General features: G+C 52.8%; 1 protein-coding gene across 1 annotated transcript; it reads right to left on the minus strand.

Moving 5' to 3' along the window:
• Nucleotides 1-1,550: 1,550 nt before the first annotated feature.
• MATN4 (matrilin 4) lies at nt 1,551-16,146 on the minus strand. The gene is made up of 11 exons (XM_070381786.1): nt 15,735-16,146; nt 14,879-14,970; nt 13,418-13,531; nt 12,108-12,674; nt 7,989-8,109; nt 7,768-7,892; nt 7,552-7,674; nt 5,370-5,783; nt 5,117-5,269; nt 1,842-1,949; nt 1,551-1,759 (listed from the first exon to the last, which is right to left on the minus strand). The coding sequence occupies exons 1-11, from the start codon at nt 15,881-15,883 to the stop codon at nt 1,701-1,703; spliced, it is 2,025 nt and encodes a 674-aa protein (XP_070237887.1). The 5' UTR covers nt 15,884-16,146; the 3' UTR covers nt 1,551-1,700.
• Between the last annotated feature and the right edge of the window lie 407 nt (nt 16,147-16,553).

Genomic DNA, 16,553 nt, shown 5'->3' on the forward strand with positions numbered 1-16,553 from the left:
GGGTTCGATCTCTGGTCAGGGAACTAGATCCCACATGCTGCAACTAAAACTGGAAGCAGCCAAATGAATAATTTTTAAAAAAATTTTTAGGAAGAGAGTTTGCAGATGATAAAGAACTTCAGATGGGAGGTTATCACAGATTATCTGGGTCATCACAAGTGTCCTTATACAGTGGAGGCAGGAAGGTCAAAGTTAGAGAAGGAGGTATGATGCCAGAAGCAGAGATTGAGGTGATGAAGGAATTCAGGTAGCTTCTAGAAGCTGGAAAGGGCAAGGAACCAAGTCTCCAGCCCTGCCAGGCCATTTGAGACTTCTGACCCCAAGAACGTTTGTGATGATTAAGCCAATGAACTTGTGATGATGCTACAGCAGCCACAGGAAATGAAAATACACTGGCTCAGCTTCTTACTCAGTTATGTGACTCTGGGAGACTTAACCTCTCTTTGACTCAGTTTTCTCGTGATAATGATAAAGGCAAAAACTCCTACCTCACAAGGTTGTTGTTGTTATGATAAAATGAAAATACCTGCAAGTCGCTTTGAATAATGCCAGAGACTCAGCATGTTAGCTATTCATAGCTTCCATTAAGTGAGAGCCTAATAGGTACCAGGCACAAGGTCAGATGCCTTGGAATAATTTCCTCCATTCTCACCACCACCCTTGGGAGTGACTATTTCAATCCCCATTTTACACATAAGGAAACAAACCCAGAGTAATTTGCCTGTCATCACTCTAGGACTGGAAGCATTTTCATCCTCGCAGTTTCTCACATGCACTTGGGAGACTGTACCGGTTTGCGCTCTTTACCTACAGAGGATTAGTTTTTATTTTTTTTTTTTTTTTTGGAGGAGAGCAGAGGGTGAAGCAGAGGCTGTGCAGGCCACTTTGGGCCAGACGTCCTGGCAGCCCCCTCCCAAAAAAAACCCACACACCTCTTCCTACCTGGTGCAGGGAGATAAAATCCGAGTGAAACTCACCAATGCGGGCCCCACCCCCCACAACCCGTCCCTTCAGGAGGTCCGATTACTGCCTCCCGCTTCTTCATCACTCACCCCCCAGCTCCGCCCAGTTCTAACAGCCCTTATGCAAGACTCGGGGTTGGGGGGGGGGGACACCAGGAGACGGGCAGAGCCAGAGAGCCAGGTGCCTGACCGCTGAGAGATGGAGGGCAGACTTGCCCAGACCCCAAGGGTACCCGTGGAGCCCCCTTCCCACCGCCTGCATAAGGAGCCATCTGTTCTCGGCTGAATAAACCAGCGGGGGGAAGCAGCTCGCAGTCCCCTGCCCCCCGGTCCGACCCCCGCACAATGCGCCTTTCTCCGAGGAGACGCCGCCTGGGCGCCGCCGGAGAGCGCTCCGTCTGGCCTCCCCTCCCCGTGGCGGCACAGCAAGACACACACACCGACCCCGTGGAAACCAAACTTTTTTTTTTTTTTTAAGAAAAAGAAAACAAAAAAAGAAATCCTACAAAGAACTGACCGCAGCACGCGTCTTCCACATCCCCTCCCCCGATCCCTCCCCGCAGTCCGACTTCTGGTCCAGGCGAGCCCGCCAGCGCCTCCCCCGCGACAGCCTAAGCCCAGGGGGACCCAGGTTCTGTCCGGGCCCGGCGCCCAGACGGCGCCCCTGGAGCGGGGGTAGAGGGCTGGGGCCGTCCGCGGGGCCGCTTTCCTTGCCCGGGTCCGGGCCACCCGCGGCCCTCACTTCTGGGTGGCCAGCTGGTTCTCCAGATCCTCCAGGCGTGCGGTCAGCTGGGCCAGTGGGAGGTTAAGGAAGCCTCCGGGGCTCTCAGGGGTCCCTTCGTCTCCCCTCCAGCCCGCACCCGCGGACCCAAAGGATATGCTTCTGCGACAGACTCTCTAGCGCCCCCAGCGTGCGGCCCTGGAACTCCACGAGGCTTTCGCATTCGCAGGGGCTCCGAAGCTCTGTCCCCGCGCCGATGCCCTCCTCTGCCAGAGGGGCACAGACAGTCGGGGGAGTGAGAAGCTGTAGGAGGACCAGCCGGCCCTGGCCGAGGCCCCCCGATATTCCTCCACCCCGCCTGCGGCTGAGTGCGCCGGTTTGAGATTCAGACAGACCTGGGATGAGTCCCAGCTCGATAGCTGTGAGATACTGGAAAACCCATTCAAACTTTCTAAGCCGTGGATTCATTGTCTATAAAAACGGATACAATGAGAAAACCTATTCGTTGGGCGGTGCTGAAGACTCTATGATTTTCATGTATGTCTTATGTGGGTACCCATCTCAGAAGGTTTCTCAAACCCTGGTGCTCATTGGACTCACTAGGAGATCTTGTTAAAATATAGATTCTTGGACTACCCTGGTGGTACAGTGCCTGATGCAGGGGACACGGGTCCAATCCCTGGTCCAGGAAGATTCCACATGCCTCAGAGCAACTAAGCCTGTGAACCACCACTAACTCGAGTCTCTATGCAACAACTACTGAAGCCCGTGCACCTAGAGCCAGCAAATTGCAACTATTGAGACCACGTGCTGCAAGAACTACTGAAACCTGAGCGCCTTAGAGCCTGTGCTCTGCAAGAGAAACCACTGCAATGAGAAGTCTGGGCAACTGGAGAGTAGCCTCTGCTTTCCACAACTAGAGAAAGACTGGATGCAGGAAAAAACAAAACAAAACCACAGCACAGCCAAAAAACAAAATATAGATAGATAAAGAGATATAGATAGATAGATGATAGATAGATAGATTCTTATTCTTAACGGGGAAGGAGCACAGATGCTGTATTTCTAGTAAGCTCCCAAGCGGTACTGATGCTGTTGGTCCATGGACCACACTTTGAGTTGCAAGAGTCGACAGAAATACGGTCCAAATGAAACTGAATGTGGTGATGGGCATATGTTGCTAGTGGCTAGTTTATTGGAGGGTGAAACGTTAGAACTGATACAAGTAAACACTTTATACTGGATTTCAGTGGTTCCCTAGGTCCATGAATCAAGGTAAATTGGAAGTGGCCAAACAGGAGATGGCAAGAGTGAACATCAACATCTTAGGGATCATTTGTTCTCAAGTGTGGTCCCTGGACCAGCAGCAGCAGCATCACCTAGGGAGTTATTAGAAATGCAAATGATCTGATTCTACTCCAGACCTGCTGCATCAGAAACTCTGGGGTTGGAGACAACAATTTGTCTTTTAACAAACCCTCCAGGTGCATCTGATGCACACCAATGTTTAAGAACCACTGATTCCAGTCTAATTCCTCACACATTTCAATAACTCTGAAATCAAAATACGCGCCTTACAGTTAAATCCGGCATCTTTATTTTTTTTTTAGCAGTATAGAAAATAATAGTGATTCTTACAATGGATGGTATCTTAGATTCACTAAATTCTGTAAATGTGTGCCATTTTGAATACCACAGCACAATGCCTGGCACTTGGCTTTCAATACAGAGTTGCTATGATTTAAAAATTATATCTTAGTCTTGTATGTACCCTCAGCAAACTGCTGTATGTTGCGTCATCAGTGGTATTGATAACAGCCCCAGAATGGCTCCTAACTTTGCAGGCGGGGAAACCAAGGTCCGGAGAGAGAGGAGGATCTACCCAAGGTCATCCTTCATCGGTTGGTGAAGATACTCAATCACAAAGGCCAGATTTCGGTTAGAATTCTAGAACTAGAGGTAACCTAGGGCAGCCAACACCCTGCCCTATCACAGAAGAGGAAAGGTAAGGGAGAGGTGGGGGTTAAGTGACTTGTCCAAAGTCACACTTCATGGGACATAAGAGTTAGGGACTTCCCTGGTGGTCCAGTGGCTAAGGCTCCGTGCTCCCAATGCAGGGGACCTGGGTTTGATCCCTGGTCAGTGAATAGATCCCACATGCCACAACTCAGAGTTCCCATGCTGCAGTTAAAGATCCTGCGTGCCGCCACTAAGACCCAGCACAGCCAAATAAATAAATTAGTAAAAGGACAGGAAGGGCCCTGAAGGAGAAGTTAATCCAGTGTCTCCATAATATCCTCGCTAATTATTAGAATTAGCCTGGAGAGAGGGAGAGGAAAAAAGGTGTGTGTGTAGGTGTGTGTGTATATATATATGTATATGCATATACATACATATATATGTATATATACATATATACAGAGATATTTTAAACATAGATTGTCCAGGCCCAGCATAGCCCTACTGAACCTGGCTCTAGAGTGGGGCCTGATTATCTGAAAGAAAAGTCACATTGTAGGCCTGGGTTACAGTCTAAAGACTCTATGGTAAAAAAAAGTCACCCCCTGAGAAATTCCCTATATTACCTATAAAGGTACTTGTACACAAAATTCAAGCCCATCTTCCCTCCACAAATAGAGTTGGTCCCCTTTTCCTTAGCTGAGCACCATATGAAGCAGATGGATTGAATTTATGGGATATATACATTTAATATGCCTCCCAGATGGTGCTAGTGGTAAAGAATCCGCCTGCCGATGCAAGAGACAGCAAGAGATGTGGGTTCCATCCCTGGGCCGGGAAGATCCCCTGGAGGAGGAAATGGCAACCTACTCGAGTATTCTTGCCTGGAGAATCGCATGGACATAAGAGCCTGGCAGGTTATAGTCCATAGGGTCACAAAGAGTCGGACAAGATTGAGCGACTAAGCACACGTATATTTAATACACATCTGTGTGTACTTGAAACACGCCCAGTCCTGCCCCTTTCCCAGGTCTTTCCCTGCCCCTTCCCAGGTGAAGCTGAATTCCAGCAAGATAAACGGACTTATGATGTGGCTCCCCTTACCAATGCTGAATTGGGCGTGCCTTTGAAAAAAATCCACTCCCCAAATTATTCTGAATTCCCGCCAATTTGGGCAACAGATCACTTAGAATTGTGCTTCTTAAACTTAATACTAATTCCCTGAGGGTCTTGTCAAAGTGCAGCATTGTATTCAGTAGGTCTTGAGAGCGCTGAAAACGCTGCAGTTTTAACAAATAGCCAGGTGACAGCCCTGCCGACGGTCCAGGGACCACACTTTGAGTAAGGAGGCTCTGACCAGCGAGCCCATCCCACTGTTGTCACTCAGCGAAGGGGGCGCGAGCGAATAGGACCGGGAGGTCTCGGAGGATGCGCGGCAAGAGAAGGGGCGGGGTCCCGAGACGGCTGCGCTCACCAGGGCAGATGCTGCCTTTGAGGTTCTCCAGCAGGTGCGTCATGGTGCTGAAGTCCGGGGAGTAGGACACGTGCAGCTCGGCTGGCTCCGAGGCGATCTCTCGCAGTTCTTCCTCCACGGCCTTGCCCACGCCCACGGCGTACATGACGATGCCTGCGGGGTGGGGGGAACAGAGGGGGCGCCCTGGGCTTAAGGAAATCTGCCTCCCCGCGTCCAACTCAGCCTCAGTCAGCCCGGCCCTCGCCAAGCCCACCTTCCTCCTTGGCGCGCGCTGCCCACACGGAGATGTTATCCTGGGAGCGGCCGTCGGTGAAGACCAAGCCCACGCGGGGCACGTTGAGCGCCCGGGGCCGCGCTCCCTGCGCCTCGGAGAAGCTGTGCTCCACCATGTGGCGCAGGGCCAGCCCGGTCATGGTGCCGCGCTCCATGTACTCCACGGCCAGGACCGCCTGCTTCACCTCGGCCGCGGTGCCGTAGCGGCCCAGCGGGAACTCGGTGCGCACGCGGCTGGAGAACTGCACCAGCCCCACGCGCGTGCCCTCGGGGGACACGTCCAGGAAGTCCACGATCTGGTTCACGAAGCGTTTCACCAGCTCGAAGTTCTGCGGGCGGACGCTCTTGGAGCCATCAACGAGCAGAACTAGGTCCACGTGGCCTTCCCGGCACCCTATACCTCACCCGAGGAGAAGAGCTGGGAGTGAGGGCGGGCAGCAGCCATTTGCTCATTCATTCATTCATTCGCAAACGTTTATTATATAACAGATGCTATGTGTGAACTCCTTCCTATGCCAGGCACTGTGCTAAAATAAGAAAAACTAATCATCACATCATCATCATTGGCATCCTCATCATCTTTGCCATTTACTAAGTGCTTAGCACGGGGCTTCCCTAGTGGCTCAGTGGTAAAGAATCTGCCTCCAATGCAGGAGCCGCAAGACTCGGATTTGATCCCTGGGTGGAGAAGATTCCCTGGAGGAGGGCATGGCAACCCACTCCAGTATTCTTGTCTGGAAATCCCACTCCAATATTCTTGCTGGGAAATCCCATGGACAGAGGAGGCTGGTGGGCTACAGTCCACGGGGTCACAAAGAGTGGGCCACGACTGAAGCGACTTAGCAAGCAATTGCTTAGCACAGGCCAGGCAACCTGCTAAAGGCATCTTTTTCATCATCATCATCACAGTAGCTACTGTTTACGATCATCTACTATGTTAACCAACAGAATTCTGAGCACTTTGCCTCCCCTTTTCTCAGCCAGTGACCTTGCTAGGCCCCAAGGGAGGTTCGATAATAAATGAAACATAATCCTGATCCATAAAGAAACAGGGATGAAGCACAGGGGTCACATATGCCATTAGTGACCATCAAGGGAAGTGTTTGAATAGAGGGGCATGCAGGGAGCAAGGTAGGATTCTTCCTGGAGTTGGTGAGGAAGCCTGCATGGAGGTGGTGACAAGTGATTTGGTCTTCAGGGATGAGTAGGAGTTCTCCAAGGCAGGAAAGGACATTCTAGATGGTGGAGGCAATGTGTATAGAGGCATGGAATCCAGGAGCCCTCAACACGTTTGGGAATGGGCGGGCCAGTACGGATCAAATATTTAAGTCTGGCAGGAGACAGGATGATGGGGTTGGCTGAAGCAATATTTTAATGACCTAAGGCAGTGGTTTCAAAAATTTGACCACAGCTCACAGTAAAATAATAATAACGCATTATGATGCAGTTATGTGCCACACCATGCCACGCTTCAGTTGTGTCTGACTCTTTTAGACCCTATCGACTGTAGCCCGCCAGGCTTCTCTGTCCACGGGGATTCTCCAGGCAAGAATACTGGAGTGGGTTGCCATTCCCTTCCCCAGGGGATCTTCTCGACCCAGGGATTGAACCTGTGTTTCTTACATCCTCTGCACTGGCAGGCGCGTTATCACTAGCGCCACCTGATAAGCCCATGATGCCCTTATACTCACGTACAATTAAAACTGAGTTTCATGAAACAATACTTATTCTTTCTACATACATGTAGTAAACTCTATTTTCTCTCTTTTTTAAAAAGAATTCTGACTTATAACCCATTAACTTGATTTTGTTATCCACTATGGTTACACCCACCACTTGTGTAATCTACTATGGTTACACCCACCATTTGAAAAACTCAGGGGTAAGGCATTTGATCTTTATTTTGTAAGCACTGGTGAGCCACAGAAGGCCTTCGAGTAAGGGAGAAATGTGATCAAATAGTGTTTTTGAAATTAACTTTGGCAGCAGGGTAGAAGAAGGCAAAGAGGTAGAGGCAGGGCACGGCAGAGCCTCCAACTCCACCAACACACACGCATTTACACCACACTCAGGGGTCATAGCAAGGAAAGAGTTAAGGATGCTCAGAATGGGGCAGGGGGGCAGACGCAGGCAGAATTAGCCCCCTCCCACCCATAACTCACGGCTGCAGCTCTTGCCGTCTGCCTGGAGCTGCCGCCCCTCAGGACACACGCAGCGGTAGGAGAAGCCCTCACTCACACACTGGAACTCACATCCATGGTCCACACCATTGCAAAGATCCCGGGCTGAAAGGAGAGACAAGTCAGGATGAGTCAGGGTGGACTCCACCAGCTGAGATCCCTCGCCGCTCTGCACAAATGGAGAAGACCCCGCCTCACCCTGACAGCTCCTCCCGTCGGGCAGCAAGTCATAGCCCTCTCTGCAGCGGCACTGTGGCCCACCATAAATGCTAACACAGTCGTGCTGGCAGCTGTGGTTCCCGAAGCTGCAGTGGTCAATGGCTGGTGGGAAGGAAGAGGCAAAGAAAGACATACGTCGGTTCTGATTGGAGTCATCAGAGACCTCAGCGTAGGATACCAGCTGGGGGGCTGGCTCATCCCTGCAGCTCCTCTGTTCCTGCTGGAGTACAAAGCCAGCTTGGCCCCGACAGAAATAGGAGCCAGGCATGCTGACGCACTGATGCTCACAGCCATGGTCCCCTTCAGTGCAGAGGTCGAGGGCTGAGGAAATGGTGAGGTCAGCCTGGGCCCGGGTGCTGCACTTCTCAGCCCTGACAGCACAACTGCCTGGGAGCTTTTTACAAACACCTATGCCTGGGACTTACCTGGTTTCCCAGTGGTTAGGACTCCACACTCCCAATGCAGGGGGCATGGGTTCAATCCCTGGTTGAGGATTTAAGATCCCACACGACGCGGGGCATGGCCAAAAAACACAAATAAATAAAAATACTTAGGCCTGGACCCCAACCCCCAAAGATCCTGACTCAGTTAGTCTGGGGTAGTACCCAGGCATCTGTGATTCTCCAAGTAGAGGCCTCCTTCCTACTGAGCCAAGCAGCCCTCCCAGCTCAAGCCCCAGCATGCCCACTACTAAGCCAGGAATAAGAATGGGACTCCACAGCTGTAAGAAACAGGGCTTCTGCCCTCAAGATGCTCATTAATTCACAGGGGAGGACCAGGCTTTGCCATTTAACCTGTCTGAGCCTCCATTTCCCCCTCTGCAAAATGGGAATACAGTCAATGGAAGAGGGCATGTGCATGCTAAGTCACTCTGTTTCCAACTCTTTGCAACTCTATGGACTTTAACCCGTCAGATTCCTCTGTTCATGGGATTCTCCAGGCCAGAATACTGGAGTGGGTTGTCATGCCCTCCTCCAGGGGATCTTCACAACCCAGGGATCGAACCCACGTCTCTTACATCTCCTGCACTGGCAGGCAGATTCTTTACCACTACCACCACCCGGGAAGCCCTAACAGAAGAGAACAATTGCTATTTACACCCACCTTCTAAGGAGGGTGAACTACTGCACTGCTGAGCATCTTGATGATTTCAACGTATAGATATGGCCTAGAGCTGAACTGAGGAATAAGGACTAGAGAAAGATGGGCTGCTCTGTATAAAAGTGTGAGAATGTGGGGTTCCTAGAAAAGAGATGGTGAGTGGAGAGAGGGAAAAAAAGAGCAAGAGAGATGGTGTGGAGATGAGTAACATGGATTGATCCCTATATAAATTCCCTATAGTGTGGTGACTAAGCACTTTCAGAATCAAGGATGCCTAATATTCATTTATAAATAAAGGATGTTTCATTTTCTGTGTGTATGTTTGACTTCACTTAGATGTAAATCACATCTCTGTCCACCCCTATTATTTAGTAAAATAGACATATGCACAACTTACACATACACACATGCCCTTGTGTGCACAAGTGTGTAAACCAGTGAAGAGGCTGACTTACATGCATAGCAGGCATGGACTGAGAAATTGAGAGAGGACCTATAAATCAAATGAATTCAGTAGAAGCTCAGAGCGAGAGGGGACCACAGAATGTAAGCACTTAGAATTCCCAGAGATCTTGAGGAAGATTTTGAATGTTCACAGGTCTTCAAATAGGGTTTCAAGCCAGCCTTTTCTAAGCCCCCAAAACAAGAAGATCCCAGCTGACATCTCGATTACTGTAAACACAGAACTTCTTTTTTCCAAAATGTTGTGAGGTTGAGAGATGATATATGTAACAGTCTTAGTTCAATATCTGATGCTCACTTGGCATTCAGTAAATGGTTCAATTCAGTTCAGTTGCTCAGTCATGTCCGACTCTTTGCGACCCCTTGAACAGCAGCACACCAGGCTTCCCTGTCATTACCAACTCCCAGAGCTTGCTCAAACTCATGTCCATTGAGTTGGTGATGCCATCCAACCATCTCATCCTCTGTCATCCCCTTCTCCTCCTGCCTTCAATCTTTCCCAGCATCAGGGTCTTTTCAAATGAGTCAGTTCTTCAAATCAAGTAGCCAAAGTATTGGAGTTTCAGCATCAGTCCTTCCAACAAATATTCAGGACTGATTTCCTTTAGGAGTGACTGGTTGGATTTCCTTGCTGTCCAAGGGACTCTCGAGAGTCTTCTCCAGCACCCCAGTTCAAAAGCATTAATTCTTCGGCACTCAGCTTTCTTTATGGTTCAACTCTCACATCCATACATGACTACTGGGATAACCATAGCTTTGACTAAGTGGACCTTTGTTGGCAAAGTAATGTCTCTGCTTTTTAATATGCTGTCTAGGTTTGTCATAGGTTTTCTTCCAAGGAGCAAACATCTTTTAATTTCATGGCTGTAGTCACCATCTGCAGTGATTTTGGAGCCCAGGGAAAATAAAGTCTATCACTAATCCATTCCAGTAAATGGTAGCTGCCATTATGATCACAGGACTGAACACACATATATTCCGTACATAGAGGGGGAATTCCAATTGCATAAGCCAGGTACTGTGTGTCATCACTTTTCAGAAGGCAAAAATGAAGAACCAGGCTTTGAGAGATTGCAGGTGCAGAGAGATGAGGCAAGAGCAGCCCAGGTGAGCAGCTGGGAAAGAATTGAGATGCAGAAGCAGAAACGAGCAGCGTGGGTGGGGAATATAGGGGATGTATGTATGGAAATTCCAACAGTGTCTAAATAACAAAAACAGTAAAGATATGCCTCTGAAAAGGCTTGGGAGGTGTTTTGGAGCCAACCAAGAGATGTGCCTGAAAGAGGGAGGAGAGAAGATTGCAGAAAGTCCACTTAACCGTGGGGTCAAGACTTCTAGCCCTTGTCCCACCAAGGACTTGTGTGACCCCAAGCGATACTTTTTCTTTCCTAGACCTGAAAAGTAAGGGAGCTGGACTTTGACTTCCAAAGGCCCTGCCAGATTCACTCGACTGATATTGGGTCAATAGGAAGCTGCAGAAGGTTCAGGAGCAGGGAAAGTGCAGGATAGGGGTAGTTCTCACCCATACAGCTCTTGTTATCTGCTGCTAGCTGGTAGCCAGGGTTGCAGGCACAGTGGAAGGTGCCCCGGCGCTGACACACTGGTGCTGGCAGCCGTGTCCCCCCTGAGCACACAGGTCCTTTCCTGAGGACACACAAGAGTAGAATCATCAGGGAACAGAGGGGGAGAACACTCCAGCAAGAGAGAGCTGGATGGGGTCAGAGGCAGGCCCCGTGCTCCAGGATGTCTTTAGATGAAATATGACTCGTTTGAGAGGGGCCCATCCAGGGGAGGGCTTAGGGAAAATATATGGCCTGAGTAGCCCCTGTGAGTAGGCTCTGAAAACCTGGGCACCTAGCCAGATGGGTCAGGGGGATAAGGAAGGACTCCGGGGAGTTAAGTAGAGGAAGTCGAGAAATCAAGTGAAACTGAAAGTCGCGTCCAACTCTTTGCGACCGCATGGACTGGGTCCATGGAATTCTCCAGGCCAGAATACCGGAGTGGGTAGCCTTTCCCTTCTCCAGGGGATCTTCCCAACTCAGGGATCAAACCCAGGTCTCCCGCATTGCAGGCGGATTCTTTACCACCTGAGCTACAAGGAAAGCAGCAAATGACAATGACAAGAACACATCTGGCAGCATTGTGGGAGGAGCCAGAACAAGAGTTGTTGGGTCCTGTCCAGGTGGACGGGCTTGGCTCCTCTAGGAAGGCGATGGGGCTCAGTCGTTAGGGGTGGTGCTTCTTGCGTAAAGGGGCGGTTTTGGAGTTAGACAAACCCGTGGAAACCACCATGGTTCTTCAAGGTGGGTGGGCACGATAAACGTCGCTCCTTGTTGCTGGGAAGCCTTAAGCAAAACTGGGCAGAGCTGGAATTTGACACAGCCCGCAGTGGGCCACTGACTCGTTGGAAAAGACCCTGATGATGGGAAAGATTGAAAGGCCGGAGGAGAAGGGGACGACAAAGGATGAGATGGTTGGATGGCATCACCGACTCGATGGACATGGGTTTGAGTAAACTCCGGGAGTTGGTGATGAACGGGGAGACCTGGCGTGTTGCAGTCCATGGGGTCGCAAAGAATCAGACACAACTGAGTGACTGAACAGAACCGCAGTTGCCAGGGCAACGCCGGGGCCTGATGGGCGGGGCTAAACGTGATGGGCGGAGCCACCGAGAGGGGTCAGGATTTCACTGCGGTGGGAACAGGAATCCGAGCGGCGGAGAGTTGGGGACTCTGTCCAGCGCTCCCCTCACTCACTACACAGCCGGCCCTGGAACTGCCGGCCGAACTCCTGGATAAGGTCGAAGGACTCGACGAGGAAGACGTGCTCGTTCAGCGGGGGGGACGCCATGGCGCGCAGGGAGCCCACGTCGGCGCGCTGCACCCCCACGGCGTAGATCTCGATGCCGCGGGCGCGCGCCTGAGCGGCCACTTCTGCCACGCGATCCTGAGGCCGCCCGTCGGTCACAATGACGGCCACGCGAGGCACGTGCGCCTCCGGCGGGCGCGCGCCCTCGGCCACACTGAAGGCCACATTCATGGCGTACTGGATCGCCAGCCCGGTCATGGTGCCCTGCGCCAGCGGCACTAGAGCGCGGATGGCGCGTTCCATATCCTCGCGGCGCGAGAAGGCTCGGAGCGGGAAGACGCTCTGCACTTGACTCGAATACTGGATCACGCCGACGCGAGTGGCGTTGGGCCCCACGTCCAAGCTGCGGAGAAGGCCCACCAGGAACTGCCGCATAGTCTCGAACTCGAAGGGCACGCTGCGCGAGCTGTCAATCACAAACACCAAATCCAGGGGCCCAGAACTGCACCTGGGACCTGCGAAGAGATCAGGAAAGGCTCTCTTAGGTTAGCAAAGCCTCGAGTCCCGGGAGAACCCTCAGGGAAACCCAGAGCGGAACATGCTCTCCCGGCGTAACTGCGCCCAGCTCAGAATTAACCTTGCAAATGCAGGTTAGATCCATCCACTCGCCCAGCATTTGCTGAGGGCCTGGGGAAGGAGACTGCACAGAATCTCTATCCTACAGCTCTGAGAGCTACTCTGAGGAGGTATTATCCATTCGGAGGGTGGACAAAGGGATGTAGCAAACTCAAATGCCTCTAGGAGCCAGGCAGGCCACGTAAATAAAGGAGGGAATGTATTGGGGTTAAGACGGTGGACATCCAGAGAGCCCATATGGTTCCTGAAGTGGGCAGCCCAACCAAATGTTGCCTTCCAGCCCTGAGGATCCCATGTTAGCAGATCTTTAGTCTTTTCATGAGAAGCCCCAAATCGTTTTTTTTTTTTTAATGGGAAATCGCCTACTTTTTTTTTTTCAATTAACTTTTAAAAATGAAATGCCAACTGGGCAGTTCTGCATGAGCCCAACTTATCTGCCTCCAAGCCACATCATACAGACTGGGGAAATTGAGGCCCACAGAAGCGAAGCTGTGAACTTGAACCCAACCCCTTAGAGTTCCAAAGCTCTTCCTTTTCTCTCCCTGGTGTGCAGTTGGCTGCAGATCGAGAACCCGCTTTTGTTCCCTTCCCCGCCTGCTGGTGAGGATGGGCCCTGGCTCACCTGCCAACTGCAGTTGGGTTTCCCAAGGCTGGAGAAGGAGCAGCAACAGGGGCAGCAGCGAATATAGAAGCCCCCTCATGGCACTCAGCCAACAGAGAACGGAGGTGTCGGAGCCTGAAGAGGAAAGAAAATGATCAGAGCAATAGTGTTTACAGAGCTGTTATTCTAGGTGATGGGCATTTGGAGGGGGAGGAGGGTCATGGGTTTATTTTACTAATCTCTCTAGTTTCGTGCATGGTGAAAATTTTCATTATAAAAAAAATTCATCACAGTGAGTTTGCTGCAAACACAGGGAATTCTGCTTTTCAGAACTGTAGAATAGTAAATAAATAGAAAGTAGATTTAAAAATATACAAAAATTTAAAAGGAAAGGCCTTTCCTCAGTGCCAGGCACGATGATAAATGCTTTTCATGCACTGTGGCATTTATTGAGTCCTCTCAACAGTTCTGAGTCCAAGGCTGTTGCTGTCCCCAGAGTATAGATCAGGAAAGAGGCTCAGAAACTTCACTGCGTGTACCCAAAGTCGCGTGGCAAGAAAGTGACTCCTCCAGGATATAATCCTACGCCTATGGGGTTCCAAGGAGCAGCCGCGTGACTCTTTGCAGAGGGAAGCCATTCCCCAGCTCGCCCCCTCCCATTTGCACACAAGGCAGCTCTGTGTGGCTGTGCTCCCACCCACCACCACCCCACCCCTCGACTCAAACAGGCAGGGCCCCAATGCAGGCCTGCTGTCGCCTTGGCCGAAACCCACCACGCGGATAAACTTGTGACTTGGTACCGCCCCTTCCCGCCTGCTCTCAGGAAAGGTCTCCAGGGGGCGCCCTCTTGAGTCTAGCTGTGTTGGCTAGGTGGCCGTGGGAAGCCCACATCTGCCCAGCAGGTGCTCCTGCCCAAAGCAAACAGGGAGCCAGGAGCCCCAGGGCCTTGGAGATAAGGGTGGGGTAGAATATATCCAGCGCTAGAGCAGAGGAGCAGAAGTGCGCACAGTGGGCTCCGGGGACAGTGGCATTGGACGCCCCCGGACTCGGCCATGGACCCCGTGGGGGCAGGTGAGCGCTCCCTCTCTCTTGGCCCTTGGCGACGCCAGTTGAGAATCACGAAGGACTCCCATTGTATAGATGCGAAAAGTGAGGCCCAAGAAGGTGGCCCGCCGAGCTGCAAAGGAACCTAGGACTCCTGGCTCCCGTTCTTCCTTCAGAGCGACCTGGCAAGCTGGTCCTTAGGCGTCACCTCTTTTTCTTCCATTCCCTCCCTGGGGTCCCTACTCCACCCCAATCCCCTCGCCCCTTGCTGAAGCTGTGCTAGCCATTTTTATGTTTCTGTTTCTTGGCAGAGGGGGCCAGCTGCCCCTAATCCAACCGCAGCCCCGCCCCCTCCCCAATTCCGTGAATGATTCTATTCTGAGAAAGGCCGGGTGCCTGTCGCTCCCTCTAGGCTCCCTCCCCGTTGCGGATCCTCACCTCCTTTGCCTTTCAGCGTCGGTAGAGGAACAAATACCCCTCTGGCAGAACCTGTCGTGGGAGGGTGACTAAGCCAGACGTGCCAGCCGCTCCTGGAGGTGGGCGGGTGTGGAATGCCTCCTCCAGCGTGGGCCACAGCCCAGCAGGGGAGCACCCCTGGGGAGCACGAGGGTACAGGCACAAGGCACCTTGGCCCCCTCCCATCTGTTCCTGTCTGCAGAAGCTCCTGGGCCCCTAAATCTTAAGTTTCCCCTCCTCCTGCTCTTGGCCTGATCCAACATCTCGCTTGGCACCCCACCTCCACCCAATCCTAGAAAGTCAAAATAGGGCTTGCGTCCAAGTTCATCACCCTTCCAAGTCCTCATTCTAGAGAGGAAGGAGCCAGGACCAGAGAGGGTAATGTCTTGCCCAGGTCACACAGCAGCGTGGCAAGGTGACAGGACTGACTCCAGAACCCGGAGCTCCTTGGGGGTTAATCCTTGCTTTAAGAAATGCCCTTAGGATGGAGAAAGTGGATTCTCGAGGGAGGAGAGGTTTGTGAATAATTCAAGAGTTGGCTGAAGAACAAACACTTCGAGGACGTTCCGGGGAACGGGTTGAGGCGGGGCGGGGGTGGGGGGGTGGGGTGCCGGGGGTTCCTAGAGGGAGGAGATTGGGGATAAGGTCCCCCTTCTCCGTTTTGGCGGCCGTGCTCTTGGGGACTCTATTTGGAGAGGGCCCTGCAGAGGTGGGGAAGGGCACTGCAGGTCAGACGGGGCACCGTAGGCGGTGCAGCCGCGGCTAAATACGGGCGCCTGGTCTGGCTGGATGCCTGCTCCCCGCAGACCCCTCGGCACCCCCGGGCCCTTTGACTCACCTGAGCCTGCCGGACAGCTCAGAGGCGCGGCCGCAGAGCGGAGCCGACGGGCGAAGCCTCCCTGGCAGTTGGACCAGGTACCGGCGCGGGCAGTGTGCCCGAGGTGGGGACAGCCAGGCAGCTGGAGCGGGTGGAGGCGGCGGCCGCATTTAACCCGGGGGCCGGAGGGTGGGGAGGGGGAACGCGGGCCGCGACCCCTCCCACTTGCAGGGAGCGACCCCCCCTCCCTCTGAGGGCTGGGGCGGGGCCAGCGCGACGCCCCCTGCTCCCGCCACCCCTGAAGCCACAGACGCGAGCTGCGGGGCGGGAATCGAGCTCCCGCGGGAGGCTGGGCGGCTACGCTCTCCGCAGCCGGAATGCGTTGGAAGCCTCCGAGGCCCTTCCCCGGGGAGAGCCCCAAGGGGCGGAGCGGGGCCTGGCTCGGCCGCCGGCTGCTTGGCCCCGCTTCCGAGGGCGCGGCCGGGCTCTTGACCCCGCCGCCCCTTTCAGGGGTGGAGAGAGGCCCCGGACTCTGGTTCTGGTCCTGCAAGGAGGGATAAGGGGTTCAGAAGGGCAGCCTGAGGCTTCATGGCTCTCCCCAGGCCCCACCTGGTGGTGCCTCGGATCCTGCCCTCACGGACGCCTTTCCACGTTCTCTGCAATTACTGAGGTCCTGGGCCCAGCCATCCTCGCCCATCAAAACACCTTGGCGGAGAAGACCCAGGCCCCTAGGCCCTGACTGGCCCCCTCCACAGCCGATGAAGGCCCTGTGTTCAGGGGGAAGGAAAGCTGAGACAGCAATAGACGCCTACTCTTGGGACATAGGGGGTTGGGAGTGTT

This window comes from Bos mutus, chromosome 13 (genome assembly GCF_027580195.1).
Source record: "Bos mutus isolate GX-2022 chromosome 13, NWIPB_WYAK_1.1, whole genome shotgun sequence".
NCBI classification, from domain to species: Eukaryota; Metazoa; Chordata; class Mammalia; order Artiodactyla; family Bovidae; genus Bos; species Bos mutus.